Below are 22,734 nucleotides of genomic sequence, written 5' to 3'. Positions count from 1 at the left end.
TGGTGGGTATACCCAGTGGGGTGGGGTGGCTTTGTCCTCTGAGCTCATCCCTCACTCACCACCTCATCACACCACCAGTGACTGGCAGTGGCTTGGCTGGAGAAAACAGGAGCACAAGAGTTGTCCCTGTGCCCACCAGCCCCAAGGTGGCCCCACTTGGGTGAAGAGCCTTTTCTGAGGGCTCTGCAGCCAGCTGTGCCCTGGCTTTAGTTCCAAGACATGTCACAGGGGTCCTGCCCCTCTTGTGGGAAGTGCAAACTGTCCTCAGAGCTGCAGAGGAAAAGCCAGAATGTCCAGGGACCTTTTGTGCACAGTGCTGGGAGTGCTGTGTGGTCTGTGTCACCCCCTGCTCCCCCTCCCTCCCTCCCCACAGGGCTGGAGATGAAAAACACCAAGAGCTTTGAGGTTTCACCTGAGAGGTTCACCATCACCTTTGAATATCCCAATGAAGTCTACAAGCCTGGCATCCCCTACGCTGGCACGGTAAGCAGGGGGTGCCCACACCCTGCAGGGCTGGGTGAAACTGAAAAGAAACGCACTCTAAAGACACTGAACTGAATAAAAAGAATAAATTATATTTACTAACATTTACAAACCACACTGTATACACAACACACAGGATCCCACCCCCAGGGGAGAGGGGAAGGGAGAAAAAAGGGGATTGATTAGCCAGAAAATAGGGAAGACACCAACCCAACCCAAAGAAACCGAATGAATCAAAACAAACACAATTAAAAACCTCAAGGAAGGGGAACAAGAATGAAACAATCTCACCCAGGACAGGAGAAACACCAGGGACCGGAGGGACCAGACTTCAACCACCTCCCTCCAGCTCCTCAGCCAAGGAAGGAAAACAGCCACAAAAAACCACACACCCCCCCCTGCCACGTGGAAGACACGTGTGGAATACTCGTAACTTCCTTAGATACAATGGGTACTGAGGAAGCCATGGGGCAAACCATTCCAGGGGCTCACCTGCACCCTGCTGCTCCCAGCCCTGCTCCTGCCCACCCCCAGCCCTGCTCTGCCACCTGCCCCACGGCCACAGCCCAACCTGGGCATGTCCCCTTCCCTCCTGGCACAGATGCTGCTGAAGGGGCCCGATGGCACCGGGGTGCCACAGAGGCAGCTCCTGCTCTCTGTCAGAATGAGGGAGAAAGAAGATCAGACACACACCTTCGTGACAGATGGATCAGGGAGAGCCCACTTCAAACTGGACACCTCTGGCTGGACTGGCTACGTGTCCCTGGATGTAAGTGACTTGTCCCCCACCCTTGGGGTGCCTGTGCTGTTTCCTCCAGCAGTGTGGGGTGGGACTGGGCACCTCTGGCACCTCATGGGCAGCTGGATGGCTTCACCACCCTCGTTTCCACCTCCACTGCTCAGGGAGACGTCGATAGGACATCTCACACCCAGAAGGATGACTCGACAGGCTCCTACATTGGAGCCCACATGAGAGCCATGCCCTTCTTCTCAGAGAGTGGGAGCTTCCTGGAGATCCGCCAGCCCGAGGACAACCTGCCCTGTGGGCAGCCCCTGCAGCTCTGGGCAGATTTCATTGTCAGCAAGAAGGCCTTGGGGACTGAGCTGAAGATCCTGGATGTGGTTGTTTTGGTGAGCCCTTCCCTGGGAGGGAGGGCAGCAGGAGTCAGGGCAGTTGTGTGTGAGGGGCCACATCTCCGCACACGTTCATGGCTGTGTCCCTGGGGGTAGGACAATGAGCAATCTGTCCTGTGCAGGCTGAGGGATCTGGGATTGTTAGCAGGGAGATCTTCTGGCCCATGGGAGATACTGGGAGTGCTGGAAACTGGGCAAGGTCAAAAATCATCCCCAAACTCTTGCTCATGTGCCCACCCTCCATCAGGGTATTTTGATGCCATACTCAGCATTGGCTTTGTTGTTCTCACCTCCAGGTCCTGGCCAAGGGGACCATTGCCAGTGTTCACAGGAAAGAGGTGCCTGCAGAGGCTGGTATGTCCCATGGCATGGACAGGCTGTGCAGGGCTCTGCTCTCTGTGCCTGGTCCTCATAGAATCATGAGGGGCTGGAGCGGGGCCAGAGAAGAGCAACGAGGCTGGAGAAGGGACTGGAGCACAAGTGCTGTGGGGAGAGGCTGAGGGAGCTGGGGGTGTTCAGCCTGGAGAAGAGGAGGCTCAGAGGTGACCTCAGCACTGTCTGGAACTGCCTGAAGGGAAGTTGTGGCCAGGTGGGGGTTGGTCTCTTCTCCCAGGCACTCAGCAATAGGACAAGGGGGCACGATGGGCTCAAGCTCTGCCAGGGGAGGTTTAGGTTGGATATCAGAGAGAAATTCTTTGCAGAGAGAGTGCTCAGGGATTGGAATGGGCTGCCCAGAGAGGGGGTGGATTCCCCATCCCTGGAGGTTTTTCAGCTGAGCTTGGCCGTGGCACTGAGTGCCATGATCTGGTAAAGGGACTGGAGTTGGACCAAGGGTTGGACTTGATGATCTCAGAGGTCTTTTTCAACCCAATCCATTCTATGGAATGATTTTGTTTGGAAGAAACCTTAAAGACCATCCCTTTTCACCTCCTGCCATGAGCAGGGACACCTTCCACTAGACCAGGTTGCTCCAAGCTCCATCCATCCTGGTCTTGGACACTTCCAGGGATGGGGCAGCCACAGCCTCTCTGGGTAACACCTCCCCTCCTTTCCCATGGCCCAGGGTTGAGAGGATCCTTTTTCCTGGAGGTGCCCATCAGCCTGGAGCTGGCACCCATGGCCAGGGCACTGTTCTACGTGGTGCTGCCCAATGGTGAGATGGTGGCTGACACCATGGAGCTCTATGTGGCCAAGTGCTTCGCCAACAAGGTGAGTGGAGGCTGCTGGAGATGTGTGAGTCCCCCCATGTCTTGTCCACATCTGCATGACCGGGATCCACCTGCTCCAGGAGCATCTCAGGGTCACAGCCTCTAAACCCAAACCCCCGAGCCTGATCCTTGTCTAGAAGAGACCTCCCTGTCCGTGGTGGGTCCTGCTCCTCCATGGGAGGTGACTCCTCTCTTCCCTTGCCCCCTGGCACCCTGGCCCTCCCCAGGTGAAGATGGCTTTTTCAGAGGACAGGGCTCTGCCTGGCACGGCCCTGCAGCTGCAGCTGGGGGCTGCCCCGGGCTCCCTGTGTGCCACCCGGGCCGTGGACCGCAGTGTGCTGCTCCTGAAGCCCGAGGCTGAGCTCAACGCCGAGGGGGTGAGTGGGGGCACTGCCCAGGGTCCTTCTGCAGCCCCAGGGACCAGTCTGGGATGGGAGGGGGTGGGATGACATTGGCTTAGACCTCCCCACAAGGAGCCAGTGCCACGGTGGCTCCTGGCAGTCCTGGTCCTGCCCAGGGAGAAGGTGCATGGCTGGTCTTGCACGTGTTTATTCACAGGTCTACAAAGTCCTGCCTGAATTCGATGCCCCTCGCAGACTTTGGGACTTCTCCTTCTGTGACTTTTATCATGGCATTCCTTCCCATATGGAAACCCACAAGTTATTTCGGGTAAGGTCCCTGCCTGGCTGTGCCTCCTGGTTCCTCTCCAGCCTGGAGCAGGCTGTGGTTTGCTCAGGAAAGCCCAGCAGTGTCCTGGGAAAGACACACTTGTGGCAAAGGGCTTTCCCTTTCCTGCCAACCCCAGGCTCCTTCTCCACTTGTTTTCTGCAGCCCTGTGACAACTCCCTGCTGCAGTGGGGATGTTCCTCCTGCTGGCTGTGGGAGATGGACAACCTCTTTTGTTTCTCACAGGGTTTATCACTGAAGCTCTTCACCAATGCCAAGACTGGGAAGGTTTGCTCACCAAGGCCCATACGGTTCAAGTTGCCACTTCTCGGTGGTTCCTCAGGTCAGCACAGCCCTCAGCTCACTCTGCTGAGCCTTCTCAGGAGACAAGAGCAAAGAACTGCTGACCAGTCCTGGCTCCAGTGTCCTCATGGGGACTCGGAGCCATCCAGAAAATACACTTGGCATCAAAAGGGTTGAAAAGGACTTGGGTCATTTCCATGCTGACCATGGAGGTCCAGATGAGATGCAGAGACCTGTGGCCAGTAAGTTCTGCTCTCCCTTTTCCAGGTGGCCTTTCTGCCTTTTCCTCCCCTCTGTACCAGAGGGAAAGCATCCAACTATCCATGGCGAGCCCCAGCTCAGGCACTGATGAGCAGCAAGAGCCACCAGCACCACGGATGTATTTTCCAGAGACGTGGCTGTGGGACCTGGTCCCTGTGGGGTGAGTGAGGACAGTTCCCAAGGGGCTGGTCCTCCTGCATGGGAGGAAGTTGGGTACCACAGGACAACTCCTGGGGGTGACACCAGCAGTGGGTGGCCGTGGTGGGGTGGCCTCGTGATGTTCTCCATCCCACAGGGAGGGCGGCTCCGCAGAGGTGACGGTGACAGTGCCTGATGCCATCACTGAGTGGAAAGCTGAGATGTTCTGCACGGCCCCACAGGGCCTGGGGGTGGCCCCTGCCATCACCCTCACGGCCTTCAAGCCGTTCTTCGTGGAGCTGGCACTGCCCTACGCCGTGGTGCGCCATGAAGCCTTCACCCTCGTGGCCACCGTCTTCAACTACCTGCGGCAGTGCCTGAGGGTGAGCGGGGCTGGGGAGGGGGCCCTGGCACTGGGGGCTGGCACTGGGGGGTGGGGAGGGGGCCCTGGCACTGGGGGCTGGCACTGGATGCTGGCACTGGGGGTTGGCACTGGGGGGTGGGGAGGGGGCTCTGGCACTGGGGGCGCTGGCACTGGGGGGTGGGGAGGGGGCCCTGGCACTGGGGGCTGCCTCTGGGGGCTGGGGAGGGGACCCTGGCACTGGGGCTGGTACTGGATGCTGGCACTGGGGGATGGCACTGGGGGGTGGGGAGGGGACCCTGGCACTGGGGGCTGGCACTGGGGGGTGGGGAGGGGGCTCTGGCACTGGGGGCGCTGGCACTGGGGGGTGGGGAGGGGGCTCTGGCACTGGGAGCTGGCACTGGGGGGTGGGGAGGGGACCCTGGCACTGGGGGCTGGCACTGGGGGCTGGCACTGGGGGTGGGGAGGGGGCCCTGGCACTGGGGGCGCTGGCACTGGGGGGTGGGGAGGGGGCTCTGGCACTGGGGGCTGGCACTGGGGGGTGGGGAGGGGACCCTGGCACTGGGGGCTGGCACTGGGGGCTGGCACTGGGGGGTGGGGAGGGGGCCCTGGCACTGGGGGCGCTGGCACTGGGGGGTGGCACTGGGGGGTGGGGAGGGGGCTCTGGCACTGGGGGCTGGCACTGGGGGGTGGGGAGGGGACCATGGCACTGGGGGCGCTGGCACTGGGGGCTGGCACTGGGGGGTGGGGAGGGGGCCCTGGCACTGGGGGCGCTGGCACTGGGGGCTGGCACTGGGGGGTGGGGAGGGGACCATGGCACTGGGGGCGCTGGCACTGGGGGCGCTGGCACTGGGGGCTGGCACTGCGGGGTGGGGAGGGGGCCCTGGCACTGGGGGCGCTGGCACTGGGGGCGCTGGCACTGGGGGCTGGCACTGCGGGGTGGGGAGGGGGCCCTGGCACTGGGGCTGGCACTGGGGGCTGCCTCTGGGGCCCGGGGAGGGGGCCCTGGCACTGGGGCTGGCACTGGATGCTGGCACTGGGGGATGGCACTGGGGGGTGGGGAGGGGGCTCTGGCTCTGGGGGTGGCTCTGGGGACTGCCACTGGAGGTGGCACTGGGAGCTGGCACTGGGATCTGGCACCGGGGGCTGGTGCTTGGGGTGGCACTGTGGCATGGCTCTGAGGGCTGGTGCTGGGGGCTGGCTCTGGGAGTGGCACTGGGAGCTGTGGTGCTGGGGGCTGGCACTGGGGGCTGGCTCTGGGGGCTGGCACTGGGGGTGGCACTGGGGGCTGGTGCTGGGGGCTGGCTCTGGGAGTGGCACTGGGGGCTGTGGTGCTGGGGGCTGGCACTGGGGGCTGGCTCTGGGGGCTGGCACTGGGGGTGGCACTGGGGGCTGGTGCTGGGGACTGGCTCTGGGGGCTGGCACTGGGGGTGGCAGTGGGGGTGGCAGTGGGGGCTGGTGCTGGGGGCTGGCTCTGGGGGCCCTGGCTCTGGGGGCTGGCACTGGGGGTGGCAGTGGGGGTGGCAGTGGGGGCTGGTGCTGGGGGCTGGCTCTGGGGGCCCTGGCTCTGGGGGCTGGCACTGGGGGTGGCAGTGGGGGTGGCAGTGGGGGCTGGCACTGGGGGCTGGCACTGGGGGTGGCACTGGGGGCTGGCTCTGGGGGTGGCACTGGGGGCTGGCACTGGGGGCTGGCACTGGGGGTGGCACTGGGGGCTGGCACTGGGCCCTCCCTCTGGGGGCTGATGGCGCCATGGCTGTGCCCTGGCAGGTCCGGGTGACACTGGCAGAGTCGGCAGGGCTGGAGGTGTCGGCGGGCACGGAGGACACGTACAGCGGCTGTGTCTGTGCCGACGAGGCGAGGACCTTCCGCTGGGGCGTGCGAGCCACCAGCCTGGGTACGGAGCACCAGTGCCCCCCCGCTGCCTGGGGACGGGCAGGGAGGGCAGGAGGAAATGCCCTGGCACGTGGGAATCTCTCCTCCACTCCACTCCACTCCACTCGCACCCTTGCTGTTGCTTCCCAGCACTGCACCTCACCCTGGTGACCCTCACCTTGGTACCCCCACCCTGGTGACCTTCATCCTGGTGACCCTCATCTTGGTACCCCCCCCGGTGACCCCCACCCTGGTGACCCCTATCTTGGTGACCCCCACCCTGGTGCTCCCCACCCTTGTGACCCCCACCCTGGTGACCCCCACCCTGGTGACTCCTATCTTGGTGACCCCCATCCCGATGCAGCCCACCCTACCCAGAGCCCCAGGTGGGGCTGGAGGGCTCTGAGGGGACTGAGTGCCCTGCTTGCACCTGCAGGGGAGGTGAACATCACCGTCAGCACCGAGGCACTCAGCACCTCAGAGCGCTGTGGCAACGAGGTGCCCGTGGTGCCAGCCCAGGGACGGGTGGACACCGTGATAAAGCCCTTGCTGGTGCAGGTCAGATGGGTTATGGAGGAGGAAAGTGGGATGGGTTTGGGGACAGGGTTCAAGCAGCCCTTGGGGGGCAGTGGGAGCACACCCAGACATGAGACTGGGCTGAAGGGGTGACCTTGGCCGGTCCCTTCTCCTGACCAGCTCTGATTCTTCCTCACAGCCTGGGGGGATCCTGGTGGAGAAGGCACACAGCTCCCTGCTCTGCCAAGGAGGTAGGACTGGCACGGGGTGTCCAGTAGTGCCATGGGATGCGGGACAGGGATACTTGGCCACAGGTCATAAGGACCACCAGCCCAGAGGAGCCAAGGATGAGAGTCCCTGGAGGCTTCTGGCTGAGATGCTGTAACCCAACCTTGAGACTGAGGAGGGTTGGAGGAGGAAGGGAGTGAGCAAGGATGCCACAGGGTGGATCTGGAGGAGCTGGGCATCCCCAGTGTCCTGGCCCTCCATTCCCACTGTCCTGGTCCTCCATTTCCACTGTCCTTACCCTCCATCCCCACTGTCCTGGTCCTCCATTCCCACTGTTGCGGCTCTTCATCCCCACTCTCCTGGCCCTCCATCCCCACTGTCCTGGCCCTCCATCCCCACTGTCCTGGCCCTCCATCCCCACAGATGCTGAAGAAGTATCCCTGGAGGTTCCTGCAAACATCCTGGAGGGCTCCCAGCGAGCCCATGTCACTGTGATGGGTAAGGGACAGGCGTGGGCAAGGGGTGTGCAAAGCTACATGTTCCAAGCTCAGGAGAAGGTGGGAACCAAGATTACCTCAGCTGGTTAGAGCGTGGTGCTAATTACAGAAGGTTGTGTGTTCAATCCCTGTATGGGCCATTCACTTCGGAGTTGGACTCAATGAACCTTGTGGGTCCCTTCTAACTCTAAATATTGTGTGGACCACGAGTGGAAGGGGATATGGGATATGGGGTGCAGTGGGGCACAGGTGATGATGGTGTTCCCCATGTCCCCCTGGCACAGGTGACATCATGGGCAATGCCATGCAGAACCTGGACAGCCTCCTGGCCATGCCCTATGGCTGTGGGGAGCAGAACATGGTGCGCTTTGCCCCCAACATCTACATCCAGCAGTACCTGGAGAAGAGCGGGCAGCTGCTCCCCGACATCCGTGCCAAGGCTCAGGGCTTCCTGCAGAGTGGTGAGTGGCCACGTCCCCCCTCTCCCCTCCCACTCTCCTGTCCCATGTCCCCCTCCCCACTTCTCCTTGGGCTGCAGCATCCCCTGGGATGGAAAGACCACCGTGTAAAGATCCATCCCCATCTCCTCCCTTCCCACCCCCCCGTCCCATGTCCCCACTTCCCATTTCCACCTGGGCTACGGCATCCCCTGGGATGGAAAGACCCATCCCCATCAGGCATTGGAATGGGCTGCCCAGAGAGGGGGTGGATTCCCCATCCCTGGAGGTTTTTCAGCTGAGCTTGGCCGTGGCACTGAGTGCCATGATCTGGTAAAGGGACTGGAGTTGGACCAAGGGTTGGACTTGATGATCTCGGAGGTCTTTTCCAACCCAATCTATTCTATGATTCTGTGATCTCCTCCCCTCCCACCCCACTGTCCCACATCCCTGCTCCCCATTTCCCCTGGGCTGCAGCAGCCCCCAGGATGGAAAGACCACTGTGTAAAGACCCATCCCCATCTCCTCCCCTCCCACCCCCCTGTCCCACATCCCCACTCCCCATTTCCACCCGGGCTGCAGCATCCCCTGGGATGAAGAGACCACCGTGTAAAGTCCCCTCCCCATCTCCTCCCCACAGGGTACCAGCGAGAGCTGCAGTACAAACACGACGACGGCTCTTACAGCGCCTTTGGGAAGAACGATCCAGAGGGCAACACCTGGTGAGGGACCCCGCGGGGCTTGGGCAGGCTCTGCAGCAGCAGCTCTGCAGGGAGTGGCATCCCAGGGCTCCTCCTGCCCCCGAGGCACTGAGCCCCCACCCCTCTGATGTCTCTCTAGGCTGACGGCGTTTGTACTCAAGTCCTTCGGCCAAGCCAAAGCCTACGTGGCCATCGAGGAGCGGCACATCTCGGACGCGCTGGGGTGGCTGCAGAGGCAGCAGAAGCCCTCGGGCTGCTTCCGCAGCGTGGGCAAGCTCTTCAACAACGCCCTGAAGGTGGGGCAGGGGCTGGGGTGGGGTGTGGGGACACAGGTGGCCCCAGCATGTCCCCAGAGCGTGGTCTGGGCAGTGCGGGAGTGCCTGTGCCAGACCCGTGTCCCGCTGTCCCCTTCGCAGGGCGGCGTCTCAGATGAGCTCTCGCTGTCGGCTTATGTGACAGCTGCGATGCTGGAGCTGGGGCTGTCACCACAGGTGAGGGTGACCCCAATGTCCCCTGAGGGGCTGGTGGAGTGGGGGTGGGTGTTGGGCGCAGCAGGACCAGCTGTTCCAGGCTGCCTCCCAGCCCCACCTGGGCACAACTGGTCTGACTGGCAGAACTGGGGTCTCAGTGATTCCCATGCCCTCGGGCTGGGTCCTGACTGTGCCCTCGCCAGGAGCAAACGGTGAGCGCAGCCCTGAAGTGTCTGGAGGCTTCGGAAACGGACAACCCCTACACACAAGCCCTTCTCGCCTACGTGTTCGGGCTGGCGGGGCTTGGGGAGCAGCAGCGAGCGCAGCTGCAGAGCCTGGCCCAGCACAGCGTCAGCTCAGGTACAGGGGCACCCCCGGGCGGTGCCACCCTCTGCCTGGGTCACCCATCCCACCCCGGAGCAGGGGCTGAGCTCCCACCCCTGCTCTCCCAGAGGGGCTGCTCTACTGGCAGAGGAAGGGGCCGGCTGTGCCCACCTCGGAGGCCTCCTGGGCCGCGGCTGCGCCGGCAGAGGTAGAGATGACAGCCTATGCCCTCCTGGCTCACCTGTCCCAGCCCCGCGTGTCCTCTGCCGACCTGGCCACCGCCGCCAAGATCGTCCGCTGGCTCTGCAAGCAGCAGAACCCCTATGGGGGCTTCGCCTCCACGCAGGTACCGGCGCCGGAGTCCTGTGCCCCACAACATCCCCTCCAGGGTCCCGTGCCCAGGGGTGACCCTGCGCTGTCTCCGTGCACAGGACACCGTGGTGGCCCTGCAAGCCCTGGCCAAATACGCCGCCTTGACTTTCGGCAGCAGCGGGGACTCCTCGCTGACGGTGACAGTGACATCCCCCGGGGGCACCGCGCAGGATTTCGTGCTGGACCGTAGCAACCGGCTGGTGCTGCGGCGGGAGGCTCTGCGGCAGCTGCCGGGGGCGTACGGGCTGCGAGCCCGCGGGCAGGGCTGTGCCCTGGTGCAGGTCGGTGCCGCCCGAGGTGCCCGGCCCCTGCACTGCCCCCTCGCTGGATCTCACCCTGCGCTGTCCCCACAGGTGACCCTGCGCTACAACGTGCCACCCCCTCCCAGCACGGGGGCGTTCGAGCTCCGTGTGAAGACAGAGCCGCTGACCCCTGCACAGAACCCCGGCAAAGGCTTTAGGCTCCAGCTCTGGGCACGGTAGGGCTGGGGGTGCCCCCCGGGTGTGGCGGGCACAGGAGCAGGCAAGGAGGGAGGGTGGGTCACAACTCCACCGCGGGGCTCTGCCCTTGCAGGTACACCGGGACACGTCCTGCCACCAACATGGTTGTCATCGAGGCCAAGCTGCCGTCTGGATACAGCCCCGACAAGAGCTCTCTGGTGGAGGTGAGGACACCCTGCTGCCCGCCCCTCAGGGCACGTGGCAGGGTGCTGGCCTTGGCTGGGGCACCCACTGAACATCCTGAGCCATGTCCTTTCAGCTGAAGGGGCAGAACCTGGTGAAGAAGGTGGAGGTTGAGCCCGACCAGGTGACGATTTACCTGGACCAGGTGAGATGAGGACAGCAGCCCGTGAGCTGGGGCATGGGGTGCTTCCCCATTGTGGGTGGCTGCACCTCACCCTTGGGCTGTCTCCATCTCCACAGCTGACGAAGGAGGAGGAGACCTTCTCCTTCAGTGCCAAGCAGGACTTCCTGGTGAAGAACCTTCAGCCAGCCACAGTGACACTGTACGACTACTACGAGACAGGTGAGCCCTGCCAGTGCCATGTCCCCTGGTCCCACTGCCACCCCCTGCCACCCCAGTGACTCAGTGGGGGTCTGGCTGAGCTTTCCAGCTCACACTGATGAGTTTTGGCTCGTTAATGGCAGCAGCTCATCCCGAGCCCACCGGTCCCCATCCTTCCCATTGCAGGTGACCGTGTGGATGTTTCCTACAGTGCACCTTTCAGCTCAGGTAGGGGCTGAGCCTGGCAGGGCAGGGTGGGGTCACCCCACCAGCAGGACCCTCATAGGGACCCACTAACCCTACAGGGCCAACCTGGGCTGTGCTGAGACCCAGGACCCGGGGGAAGGGAGGGCAGGGGGTGGGGATGGAGGAGCCCAGCCTGGTCTTGCACTGGGATATGCTGGCCAGATCTGGGGGGCCAAGAGGTCAGGTAAGATCCAAATGTCCAGGTTGCAGTGCTGTGTCTTTCTGAGGAAGCTCAGCCCCCCATCAGCCCCAGCTTTCCTCCAGTGCACCTTCTGGAGCTGCCCAAACATGGGTTTGGGGTCACACAGGGGATGGGACACCGAGCTCCAAGGGCTGGAGCTCAGCTGGAGGGCCTGGGTGGTGGGAGCAGGGGGGCTCTCCTCTCACAGCATCCCTGCCTTCCCTTCAGAAGAGGAGCAGAAAAACAACTAGCACTGCCTCCAGCCCATCCCTGTGCTCGCCCCAGCTCCCGAGGACCAGGATGGCTGATGGTCTCTGCTCCCACACTGGTCACAGCCCTCACCCTCCATGGGGCAGGACACAGCCCAGAGATTCTCCCAGCACCCAGCACAGCCCCTCTGGGCTCAGCCACAGCTCCCACCCCAGGACAGAGGGATCCCCAGCTGAGGGGCTGATACAGACCCATGGGCAGACACATCTTGCTGCTTCTTGAGCTCTTGTCACACTTCTGACTGGCTGAGCAGCCAAGCTGTGGCTTTACAGGGACACCCCCATTCATCTCCCCTCGAGGGGACTCTGGGGCACCAGTCTGGCCCCTCCCCTCCCCACAGCACCTGAATGGCACACAGAACTTCTCCCTCCTGCCACAACTTCCCTGGCAAGTCCTCACCACCACTCACCCTGTCTGGGAGCCACAGCGCTACCTCAGTCCCCTCGCCAGCACTACCAGTGCCACTGTCCCCAAGAGTGACTTGGGGACATCTCTGCAATCCCAGTACAAGCCAGGCAGGTGCCTGTTGAAGGAGAAAAGCTGCTGTCCCCCAGCCCCTGCCCTCGGTTTAAATAAAAACATTTACTCCACCACTTCTTTTCTCTTGGTCTTTCTTTTCCTCAACTTGAGGGTCTTACCCTGGGAGGGTGTGGGGACAGAGGGGAGAGCTGTGGCCTGGGTGGGTTGGGGCAGGAGGGTGAAAGGCTGGAGTCAATTCCTGTTCAGATCTTTGCCAGACATACAGGGAGGTGGGCTGAGGGCAGAGGGCTCTCAAGGCATGAGCAGATACACAGAACCCACCCACCAGTCCTGCCTCTGCATGTCACATGGCACACAAAGGGACAGGCAGTGCCAGCACAGGCCTCTCACCTTGCCCAGGTGCAGGACACTGCCCTGCACAGCCTCAGAGCAGAGGTTAATTCTGCTGCTGCTCTGTGCAGACCAACCACCCCCTACCTCGGGGCTCTGCACCCACTGTCCTGCCACCCCGGTGACAAACACAGCTCAGAGATGTCCCCCAGAGCCACAGCCTCTCTGGGGACAGCCAGGGCTGGTGTGGATGCTCCTGTGATCTCCACAGGGTGTCAGCAGAGCCAGCAGGTGAGCCCTTGAGACGTGGCCACGCAGCAGCGCTGAGGCCAAACAGACCCTCCCTGCCTCAGGGGAGGGCAGGAGGCACAGTCACATCAAGGCACAGACCAACAGCACCCTGTGGCCAAGTGCCAGCCCTGTCCCCAGGGCAGGGGACAGCAGCAGAGGACAGGAGCCAGCCCTGCCCTGTGCCCTGAGCTGAGCACCTCGCTGGAGACGGAGCTGCTCCCACATCACTTGTGGTGCTTCTTCTTCTGCTCTTTGCGTTTCTGAGCCCTCACGTCCTTCTTGAGGCGACTGTCGACCACCTTGAACTGGCCCTTGACGCCGGGGGGGCGGCGCACACGGGGCCCCACGCCCTTCTTGGCCACCAAGTAGGTGACCTGTCGCTTCTCCTTGGCCAGCCCAGCCTTCTTGTAGATGCTGTGGGAGAAGGGTGAAAGGTCAGAGCGAGACTCAGTGCTCAGCCCAGCTCAGCTCCAGTAGTTTGGCTTTTGGCCCCAAAACCAATATTGGGTCCCACCCGTCCTCTGGGCTCTGTGCCCAGGCTGGGGCTCCCTTCCTTGCTCTGCCAGCCCCGGATCCAGCCTGGCTGGGTGACACACAGAGCTGTCCCCACACCATGGCTGCAGGGACATGGCATCCCCAACCACCCCAGTGCCACAGGACGGAGCTGGATCTCAGCTTGGCCACTCACCGCCGCAGCTGGGCCACCTTCTCCCGCTCCGAGATATCCACCGTGCTCACCACGGCCTCGGCCTTCTTCTTCATCTGCTCCATCTTCTTCAGCATCTGCAGGGACAGCGAGGTGAGGAGGGATGGGGCCACTGGGAGGGGGAATGGAGCCCCTGGGAGGGGGATTTGGGCCCACCAGCCACACTCACCCGCCGCTTCTTGCGGGCCTTGGCCTCTGCCACCTTCTTGATGGGGCGGGCGTTGATCTCGCGCCAGCGTTGCCGATAGGCCTCCACCGTCTGCCGGTCCACTGGCACCTGCTTGCGCCGGTGCTGCTTCTCCTCCTCCGTGAACCACTCGGGCAGCTCCCCCTCGTCCTCGTTGTACGAATACCTGGGGGGGCACTCGGGTGAGCCGTGAGCAGCATGTGGGGTGCCCACCCTGCCCCCTCCTGCTGGAGCCCAAAGGCTGCTCCTGGTACCTGTTGAAGGAGTCGTCAATGAGGTCCCGCCGGGCCTTTTTGGAGGTGGCGATGACAGAGCCCAGGGCCAGTCCCTCTGCGTCCAGGACACGGGCTCTTTTCACTGCAGGATGGGCACGTTAAAGCTCGGCCTGGCTGCAGCCCAGCCAGCTGGGTGAGCATGGTCTGGGCCTGCCTCCTGTCCCTAAAGAGGGACTCACAGGGCTCCCACTCACCTGGGTTCTCAATGGGCACCACCTCGAAGCCACACGGCTCGACACGGCCCCGCTTCCTCGCCACTGGTGTCAGGGGCCTGTGGAGAGGAGTGTGGGCAGGGCTGGGGTCCTCATTTCCCAGCTCTCCAGGACTGTGGAGCAAGGGAGAACATCCAGACCCCCCTCCCAGTCCTCACCTCTCATCATCACTGCTGCTGTCGTCGTCACTGCTCTGCTCATCCTGTGCTTTGCCAGGGTCAGGTGCTGTGTCTGTGGCAGGTGGGGGCTCGGCCGGAGCCTCCTCCTGGGCAGGCTCCTTCTTCTTCTGCCCTTTCTTTGTTGCTTTGTCTGGGGATGGGAACCACTGGGTGAGAAATGGCCAAGGCAGACCCCACTGCAGTTCACTCCTCCAGAGAGTCTGCTCATTAACACTGCACTAATGACAGCTCCTTAATGACACAGGCTGGGAACAGCCTCTGGTCTAGTGGAAGGTTGGACCTGGATGACCTTAAGGTTCCTCCAATCCAAACCATTCCATGATACTGCTCATGGCAGTACTCCCATGGTGGTAGGTTCCAGTGCCCAAGACTGGGCCATGTGACTGCCCCTTCATGCCCCCCAGTGATGCAGCTTCCCCTCACCTCTCTGGGTCTGCTGCTGTCTCTCAGCCAACATCTGGGCCTGTCCCAGCTCCAGGTCCTCATCTGCGTCATCCTCGATGCCAGCAAAGGCGTCCTGGGATGGGGAGCAGAGGCTCAGCCACGGGGCAGCCCTGGGGAGCCGCTGGGGCTGAGGCTGCCCATCATTTCTGTCCCAGTGTGACTCACCTTCCCAAACCACAGGCTGGTCTGTCGCTCCTCCAGCACCGACTTCTCCTCCAGGGGCACCAGCAGAGGATTCTCCTCTTCCTCCCCTTCCTCCTCCTCCTCCTTCTTCTGCTTGAACTTTGCCCTGTGGGAACAAGCAGTAGATGAGTGTCCCCAGCCAGGTGTGCCTGCTGCCAGACTCCAGAGTTGTTCCAAAGGCAGCCCATGTCCCAGGGAGGCCTCTCCCTCTCTCACCTCTTCCCACCCTGCTCCCGCCTCTCCCGCTCCAGTTTGCGCTGACGGGCCTCGATCTCCAGCAGCTCCTCTGGGTCCAGGTCGCTGGCCAGGGACACATCGTCCCCCTCCTCTTGATCCGAGACGTAAATGTCATCGTCCCCAGGGCCCATCTCCAGGAGGGCATCTGCTGAGGCCATGTCCCCCCGGGACAACTCATCCAGCAGCTGCAACACGAGTCAGACGAGGCTCAGGTCAGGTCCTGTCCCAGCCCTGGTGGCCTGGGGAGCTCAGCCTGCCCCCCACACACCGGGGTCCTGTCCCAGCCCTGGTGGCCCAGAGAGCTCAGCCTGCCCCCCACACATCAAGGTCCTGTCCCAGCTCTGGTGGCCCAGAGAGCTCAGCCTGCCCCCCACACACTGGGGTCCTGTCCCAGCCCTGGTGGCCCAGGGGCCTTGGCCTGCCCCCCACACACCGGGGTCCTGTCCCAGCCCTGGTGACCCAGGGACCTTGGCCTGCCCCCCACACACCGGGGTCCTGTCCCAGCTCTGGTGGCCTGGGGAGCTCAGCCTGCCCCCCACACACCGGGGTCCTGTCCCAGCCCTGGTGGCCCAGAGAGCTCAGCCTGCCCCCCACACATCAAGGTCCTGTCCCAGCTCTGGTGGCCCAGAGAGCTCAGCCTGCCCCCCACACACTGGGGTCCTGTCCCAGCCCTGGTGACTCAGAGAGCTCAGCCTGCCCCCACACATCAGGGACCTGTCCCAGCCCTGGTGACCCAGGGACCTTGGCCTGCCCCCCACACACCGGGGTCCTGTCCCAGCCCTGGTGGCCCAGACAGCTCAGCCTGCCCCCCACACACTGGGGACCTGTCCCAGCTCTGGTGGCCTGGGGAGCACAGCCTGGCCCCCACACACCAGGGTCCTGTCCCAGCCCTGGTGACCCAGGGACCTTGGCCTGCCGCCCACACACTGGGGTCCTGTCCCAGCTCTGGTGGCCCAGAGAGCTCAGCCTGCCCCCCACACATTAGGGTCCTGTCCCAGCCCTGGTGGCCCAGGGAGCTCAGCCTGGCCCCTCCACACCAGGGTCCTGTCCCAGCCCTGGTGACTCAGAGAGCTCAGCCTGCCCTCCACACCAGGGTCCTGTCCCAGCTCTGGTGGCCCAGAGAGCTCAGCCTGCCCCCACACATCAGGGACCTGTCCCAGCCCTGGTGGCCCAGGGACCTTGGCCTGCCCCCCACACACCGGGGTCCTGTGGATGCTCTGCAGGGAGAACATGCTGGTGTCACCATCGTCGGCGATGGACACGCCGGGCAGGTCCATCTTCAGCTCCACACGCTCGCGCTGCTTCCGCTGCTCCTTCAGGATCTTCTTCTTCTTTCTGGGGGAGGCAAGGGAGTGAGGTCACACTGCCACCCTCACCACACACACCCCAGAGGCTCATCCACTGCCACGTGTCCCTCAGCAGCACTGCCACCCTCTGTGAAGGGTCCCCAACCCTGGGACAAAGGGGGCCCACCCAGCTTCACCCGCCTGGAGGAGCAGATGAGCTCAAGGACCCACAAACCCCCTGCTGCCAACAGGGCAGGCTCTGACATTCCACCCTCTTCCCCTGTGCTCCCCATCTCTCCTCCCTGAGATCTTTTTACCTCTTCAACTCTGCTAGTTCCTTGGCCTTCATCTCTGCCAACGCCAGCTCCACCTCCTCCTCCTCCTTCTCCACCTCATCAGCTTCAGCTTTTGGTGCCGTCTTCTTCTCCTTCCTCTCCTCCTCTCTGCCTTCCTCCTCCTCACCAGAGCTCAGGCTGCCAAAGGGAAAGAGCTCAGACAGCTGTGCTGGGACAGACCCATCCCACCTCCTGGGCAGCCCTGCCCTTTGTTCCTACTTGATATCCAGCTCCTTTGCCTCCTCCTTCAGCTTTTTGGCCAAAAACCGCCGCAGCTTCGTCCTCCAGTTCAGCAGAGCTCTGTTGAGGGTGGGGGGAACTGTCAGAGATGCCCCCAGGCCCAGCTGGTGTATCTGCCTGTCCCAGTCTCTCCCAGTACCTGAGCTCCTTGCGCCCCAGCACGCGGATGTCCTTGCAGCACTGGCGCAGCTCCTCCGTGGTGGAGCTGTGGTTCTCCAGCTCCCCGTTCCCCAGCGTGATCTGGGCAGGGCACAGGGAAAGGGGAGTTCAATCCCAGCCTCCCCTCCACAACCGTGGGGCACTTGGCTCCTTCCTGGCACCCCTCTGTGCTCCAAGGTGCCCCTCGCCCCAGGCACGCACCTCGTTGGCCTTGGAGAGGAAGTCCACGGGGTTGGGAGCCTTGAGGAAGTCCATGAGGGTGAAGCGGTGGTAGAGGGTCGTGTCTCCATCAGCATAACCTTCTGCCTGTGGGGGGAAAAGGGCTGTGGGGCCAGGGCAGGGCACAACTGGGCAGCTGCCACCAGCCCTGACAGAGGGATGGTGTCACTAACTCACGTCTCCCTGCAGTGTCACCTGAATGTGTGTAAGGGTTGGACCTGAGGATCTCAGAAGTGTTTTCTATCCTTAATGACTCTGTATCCACATGAGTCCACCAGCCCCAACCCAGGAACTCCACAGTGTCCCCTGGTCCCCCTTCACACATGGAGAGCTGACAGTGAGAGGTTTGTGTCCAGCTGAGACCACCTGGCATGGCCCTTACTGTCCTAAAGACCTCAGAGAGACACAAGCCCAGTGGCTAGTCCTCCCAGGGAGTGTTTCACTGACCCATCCCCAACCTCACAACTTGGATCTCCATTTCCCCATTGCTGCACTGACTTTTAGTGCTGAAACCCTCCCCAAAACTGGCTCTTCCACCACTTTGCACTCCCAGATCTTTCATTTTCCTCAACAATTTTGCTCAGTGCAACCTCTCCAGCCTCAGTCCCGTTTGTGTGTCTGGCCCTGCTCGTACCTTTGGTTTCTTTTTGCTGACCAGTTCACTGACAGACTTGGCCTGAACCTCCACCTCCTTGAAAGCATATTTGGGGTCAAAGAACTTGCTGTCGATTTTATCTGGAGCCTGATAGCCTGGAATGGAGGAATCAGAGCCATCAGAGCCTTTTTCCTGGGATGGAGGAATGAGAGCCAACAAAGCCCTTCTTCCTGGGATGGAGGAATCAGAGCCCTTCCTCCTGAGATGGAGGAATCAGAGCCATCACAGTCCTTCCTCCTGGGATGGGGGAATCAGAGCCCTCCCTCCTGGGATGGGGGAATCAGAGCCATCAGAGCCCTTCTACTTGGGATGGAGGACTCAGAGCCCTCCCTCCTGGGATGGGGGAATCAGAGCCCTCCCTCCTGGGATGGGGGAATCAGAGCCCTCCCTCCTGGGATGGGGGAATCAGAGCCCTCCCTCCTGGGATGGGGGAATCAGAGCCCTCCCTCCTGGGATGGGGGAATCAGAGCCCTCCCTCCTGGGATGGGGGACTCAGAGCCATCAGAGCCCTTCTACTTGGGATGGAGGAATCAGAGCCCTCCCTCCTGGGATGGAGGAATCAGAGCCCTCCCTCCTGGGATGGGGGAATCAGAGCCCTCCCTCCTGGGATGGAGGAATCAGAGCCCTTCCTCCTGGGATGGAGGAATCAGAGCCATCAGAGCCCTCCCTCCTGGGATGGAGGACTCAGAGCCACCAGCAGTTTCCCCAGCCCCACCCCAGCAGCTGCAGGTCCCCCCAGGTGCTCACCCTGGCACACCACAAAGATCTCAGCAGACTCGTTGCGGGAGGCCTGGGGTTTGGTGGCCTGAACCTTCTGGAAGAACTGCTGGAAGATCCAGAGCAGGGGTTGGTAGTCCCGGGACCGGAACACTTTGGTGATGAACCAGCCACCCTTGCAGAGGAACTCGCAGGCCAGTTTCAGGGCCATGAGGGTCAGGTTGGCTGGAGCAGGAGAGAAGAGGGAGTGAGGGTGGGACCTTCCCTGGGAGGGTGGGCAGGCCCTGGCACAGGTGCCCAGAGAAGCTGTGGCTGCCCCAGCCCTGGGAGTGTCCCAGGCCAGGCTGGACAGGGCTTGGAGCACCCTGGGCTGGTGGGAGGTGTCCCTGCCCATGGCAGGGGTGGCACTGGGTGGGCTTTGAGGTCCCTCCCACCCAAACCATTCTATGATTCTGTGGCTCAGAAAACATCCTCCCATATCTCTGCCCCTTCCAGAATAACAGGAAATCCAGAGAGATCCAATTCCCTCTCCTTGATTTCAACCTGGAGAAGCGAAGACTCCAAGGACACCTTGGAGCCCCTTCCAGTGCCCAAAGGGGCTCCAGGAGAGCTGGAGAGGGACTGGGGACAAGGGATGGAGGGACAGGACACAGGGAATGGCTTCCCACTGACACTGAGATATTGGGAAGGAATTCCTGTCTGGGAGGGTGGGCAGGCCCTGCCACAGGTGCCCAGAGAAGCTGTGGCTGCCCCAGCCCTGGGAGTGTCCCAGGCCAGGTTGGACAGGGCTTGGAGCACCCTGGGCTGGTGGGAGGTGTCCCTGCCCATGGCAGGGGTGGCACTGGGTGAGCTTTAATGCCCCTCCCAACCCAACCATGCTGTGTCTCTCAAAGGGCAATGAGCTGTCACTGTCCCCAGCACAGAGTGGTGCCCCCCAGGTGCCCCCAGAGCAGCCCCACCTTGGGAATAGGCGTCGTGCACCCAGCTGGCCCCCACGTTGGGCGCCCCATCGTTCAGCACCACGTCCACCTTCCACGTCTGCAGCTCCTTGCGCAGGGCCTGAGGGACACCAAGGGCCCCCCTGTGATCTCCACCTGGGCAGGTGGGGTGGGCCAGGCCCCCCCTGCCCCTGCAGGGCACCTGCTGAGCCCCAGGGCAGCAGGGGACACTCGGGGCAGGGACACACCTGCCGGCACTTCTCGGTGGTGATGTCCTCCTGCAGTGTCACCACGTTGGGGATGGGCTTGATGGGCACCAAATCCACCCCTGGCGTGAGGAAGGACAATGGATCTCCTCAAAACAGGCTCCAGCCCCTCCCACGTGGCTTCCCCACCCACCCTCTCCTCCTCCCAGGACCCCCAACCTTTCCTCTGTCACACCCAGGGGTGCTGGGGGATGTCCCTGCCCCTGCCAAGTGCCCCCACTCACCAATGATCAGGCTGGACACTGGCATGAATTTGGAAGCCACCTGAAGCCTGGGAAGAGAAGAGAGGAATGGAAGCACAGCAGGATGCCCGGGGAGCCCCCAGCCCTGGGCTGGGCTGTGCTGTGCTGCCAGGTTTGGGACCAGCTCTGGCACGGAGGGCAGGGACACAATGCCAGGGACAGGAGGGCAGGGACACGAGGGCAGGGACACGAGGGTAAGGACAGGAGGGCAGGGACACGATGCCAGGGACACGATGCCAGGGACACGATGCCAGGGACACGAGGGCAGGGACACGAGGGCAGGGACACGAGGGCAGGGACAGGAGGGTAAGGACAGGAGGGCAGGGACACGAGGGCAGGGACACGAGGGTAAGGACAGGAGGGCAGGGACACGATGCCAGGGACACGATGCCAGGGACACGATGCCAGGGACACGAGGGCAGGGACACGAGGGCAGGGACACGAGGGCAGGGACAGGAGGGTAAGGACAGGAGGGCAGGGACACGATGCCAGGGACACGATGCCAGGGCCACGAGGGCAGGGACACGAGGGCAGGGACACGAGGGCAGGGACAGGAGGGCAGGGACAGGAGGGTAAGGACAGGAGGGCAGGGACACGATGCCAGGGCCACGAGGGCAGGGACACGAGGGCAGGGACACGAGGGCAGGGACACGAGGGTAAGGACACGAGGGTAAGGACAGGAGGGCAGGGACACGATGCCAGGGACACGATGCCAGGGACACGATGCCAGGGACACGAGGGTAAGGACAGGAGTGCAGGGACACGAGGGTAAGGACACGAGGGTAAGGACAGGAGGGCAGGGACACGATGCCAGGGCCACGAGGGCAGGGACACGAGGGCAGGGACACGAGGGCAGGGACACGAGGGTGAGGACAGGAGGGCAGGGACACGATGCCAGGGACACGATGCCAGGGACACGATGCCAGGGACACGAGGGCAGGGCCACGAGGGCAGGGCCACGAGGGCAGGGACACGAGGGCAGGGACACGATGCCAGGGCCACGAGGGCAGGGACACGAGGGTGAGGACAAGAGGGCAGGAACACGATGCCAGGGCCACGAGGGCAGGGACACGAGGGTGAGGACAGGAGGGCAGGAACACGATGCCAGGGCCACGAGGGCAGGGCCACGAGGGCAGGGCCACGAGGGCAGGGACACGAGGGCAGGGACACGAGGGTAAGGACAGGAGGGCAGGGACACGATGCCAGGGACACGAGGGCAGGGCCACGAGGGCAGGGACATGAGGGCAGGGACACGAGGGTGAGGACAGGAGGGCAGGGACACGATGCCAGGGCCACGAGGGCAGGGCCACGAGGGCAGGGACACGGGGGCAGGGACACGGGGGCAGGGACACGGGGGCAGGGACACGGGGGCAGGGACACGATGCCAGGGACACGATGCCAGGGCCACGATGCCAGGGACACGAGGGCAGGGCCACGATGCCAGGGACACGAGGGCAGAGACACGATGCCAGGGACACAAGGGCAGGGACACGAGGGCAGGGACACGAGGGTAAGGACAGGAGGGCAGGGACACGATGCCAGGGACACGATGCCAGGGACACGAGGGCAGGGACACGAGGGCAGGGCCACGATGCCAGGGCCACGATGCCAGGGACACGATGCCAGGGACACGAGGGCAGGGACACGAGGGCAGGGCCACGATGCCAGGGCCACGATGCCAGGGCCACGATGCCAGGGACACGAGGGCAGGGACACGAGGGCAGGGACACGAGGGCAGGGACACGAGGGCAGGGCCACGATGCCAGGGACACGAGGGCAGGGACACGAGGGTAAGGACAAGGAGGGCAGGGACACGAGGGCAGGGACACGAGGGCAGGGACACGATGCCAGGGACACGATGCCACTCACCACCCGCCGGGGGCCGCGCACAGGTCGAGCAGAGCCCGCGCCTTCTGCAGGAACTGGAACTTGCGGTTGAGCTGCAGCAGCTTGAAGGAGGAGCGGGAGCGGAAGCCTGGGGGGACCGGGGAGTTACCGGGGGGTAACCGAGGGGTTCCCGGGGGGTTCCCGGGGCCCGCAGCCCCCCGCGCCGGGCAGGCCCCTCACCCGTCTCCTTGGCCAGGTGGTAGAACTTGTCCCGCCGGCTCTTGCCCAGTTTGCTTTTCTTGCCCATGGCGGCGGCGGGGGGGCCGCGCTGTCAGCGCCGCGCTCGGGCCTGCGGGGGCACGGGCGGGGTCAGCGGGGCCGGGGGTCTCCATGAGAACCCCTCGGTGCCCCCTCAGTGCCCTCCCCAGCCCGCTGTGCCCCCGGGCCCACCCGCGGCGCTTCCCGGCCCCGCTGTGCCCTCCCGGAGCCTCCGGCCCACCCCGGCCCGGCGTCCCCTCAGCCCTGGCACCGCGGTGCCCCTTTCGCCAGCCCGGACACGGACACGGACACGGACACGGACACGGACACGATCCCGAATCCCGATCCCGGTCCCGGTCCCGGTCCCGCCGCGTGCCCTCAGTGCCTTCCCAGCG

General features: G+C 63.4%; 2 protein-coding genes across 7 annotated transcripts in view; one reads left to right on the top strand and one right to left on the bottom strand.

Moving 5' to 3' along the window:
* The window catches only part of LOC139682612 (alpha-2-macroglobulin-like protein 1), a 19,373-nt gene extending 7,107 nt beyond the window's left edge, over positions 1-12,266 (top strand). The window contains exons 10-36 of the mRNA XM_071577075.1: positions 374-483; positions 1,085-1,252; positions 1,387-1,614; positions 1,914-1,971; positions 2,681-2,826; positions 3,053-3,202; positions 3,384-3,494; positions 3,738-3,834; positions 4,062-4,215; positions 4,351-4,576; positions 6,322-6,448; positions 6,863-6,984; positions 7,142-7,193; positions 7,594-7,668; positions 7,952-8,128; positions 8,745-8,826; positions 8,945-9,101; positions 9,222-9,296; positions 9,479-9,635; positions 9,728-9,945; positions 10,031-10,252; positions 10,325-10,449; positions 10,545-10,635; positions 10,731-10,799; positions 10,895-10,997; positions 11,163-11,204; positions 11,632-12,266. Of these exons, the coding sequence (XP_071433176.1) occupies positions 374-483; positions 1,085-1,252; positions 1,387-1,614; positions 1,914-1,971; positions 2,681-2,826; positions 3,053-3,202; positions 3,384-3,494; positions 3,738-3,834; positions 4,062-4,215; positions 4,351-4,576; positions 6,322-6,448; positions 6,863-6,984; positions 7,142-7,193; positions 7,594-7,668; positions 7,952-8,128; positions 8,745-8,826; positions 8,945-9,101; positions 9,222-9,296; positions 9,479-9,635; positions 9,728-9,945; positions 10,031-10,252; positions 10,325-10,449; positions 10,545-10,635; positions 10,731-10,799; positions 10,895-10,997; positions 11,163-11,204; positions 11,632-11,654 (3,365 nt within the window). The 3' untranslated portion in view covers positions 11,655-12,266. The remainder of the gene's footprint in view (positions 1-373; positions 484-1,084; positions 1,253-1,386; positions 1,615-1,913; positions 1,972-2,680; positions 2,827-3,052; positions 3,203-3,383; positions 3,495-3,737; positions 3,835-4,061; positions 4,216-4,350; positions 4,577-6,321; positions 6,449-6,862; positions 6,985-7,141; positions 7,194-7,593; positions 7,669-7,951; positions 8,129-8,744; positions 8,827-8,944; positions 9,102-9,221; positions 9,297-9,478; positions 9,636-9,727; positions 9,946-10,030; positions 10,253-10,324; positions 10,450-10,544; positions 10,636-10,730; positions 10,800-10,894; positions 10,998-11,162; positions 11,205-11,631) is intronic.
* Positions 12,253-22,734, bottom strand: FTSJ3 (FtsJ RNA 2'-O-methyltransferase 3). 6 transcript variants are annotated; one of them, XM_071577079.1, is made up of 22 exons: positions 22,668-22,734; positions 22,322-22,430; positions 22,124-22,229; positions 20,237-20,283; positions 19,995-20,074; positions 19,768-19,867; positions 18,839-19,033; positions 18,071-18,186; positions 17,419-17,523; positions 17,198-17,298; positions 17,038-17,118; positions 16,801-16,956; positions 16,397-16,532; positions 15,177-15,382; positions 14,943-15,066; positions 14,757-14,850; positions 14,313-14,463; positions 14,137-14,213; positions 13,922-14,024; positions 13,650-13,833; positions 13,463-13,557; positions 12,253-13,188 (listed from the first exon to the last, which is right to left on the bottom strand). In XM_071577079.1, the coding sequence occupies exons 2-22, from the start codon at positions 22,386-22,388 to the stop codon at positions 12,999-13,001; spliced, it is 2,514 nt and encodes an 837-aa protein (XP_071433180.1). In that variant the 5' UTR covers positions 22,389-22,430; positions 22,668-22,734; the 3' UTR covers positions 12,253-12,998. The 6 variants fall into 6 exon arrangements, with proteins under 6 accessions (XP_071433180.1, XP_071433179.1, XP_071433178.1 ...); XM_071577078.1 differs by having other exon boundaries at positions 22,650-22,731; XM_071577077.1 differs by having other exon boundaries at positions 22,662-22,731.

This window comes from Pithys albifrons, chromosome 25 (genome assembly GCF_047495875.1).
Source record: "Pithys albifrons albifrons isolate INPA30051 chromosome 25, PitAlb_v1, whole genome shotgun sequence".
In the NCBI taxonomy this organism is placed as follows: Eukaryota; Metazoa; Chordata; class Aves; order Passeriformes; family Thamnophilidae; genus Pithys; species Pithys albifrons.
This window is presented reverse-complemented; position numbering and strand designations above follow the sequence as displayed.

Bases quoted from the DNA above. Each gene is read 5' to 3' on its own strand.
- FTSJ3 (XM_071577079.1), bottom strand. From the start codon at position 22,388: ATGGGCAAGAAAAGCAAACTGGGCAAGAGCCGGCGGGACAAGTTCTAC. The intron at 16,957-17,037 runs GTAGGAACAAAG...TCCCTTTGGCAG, and splicing joins GCAAAGGAGCTGGATATCAA to CCTGAGCTCTGGTGAGGAGG. The intron at 14,025-14,136 runs GTGAGTGGGAGC...CCCATCCTGCAG, and splicing joins GGTGCCCATTGAGAACCCAG to TGAAAAGAGCCCGTGTCCTG.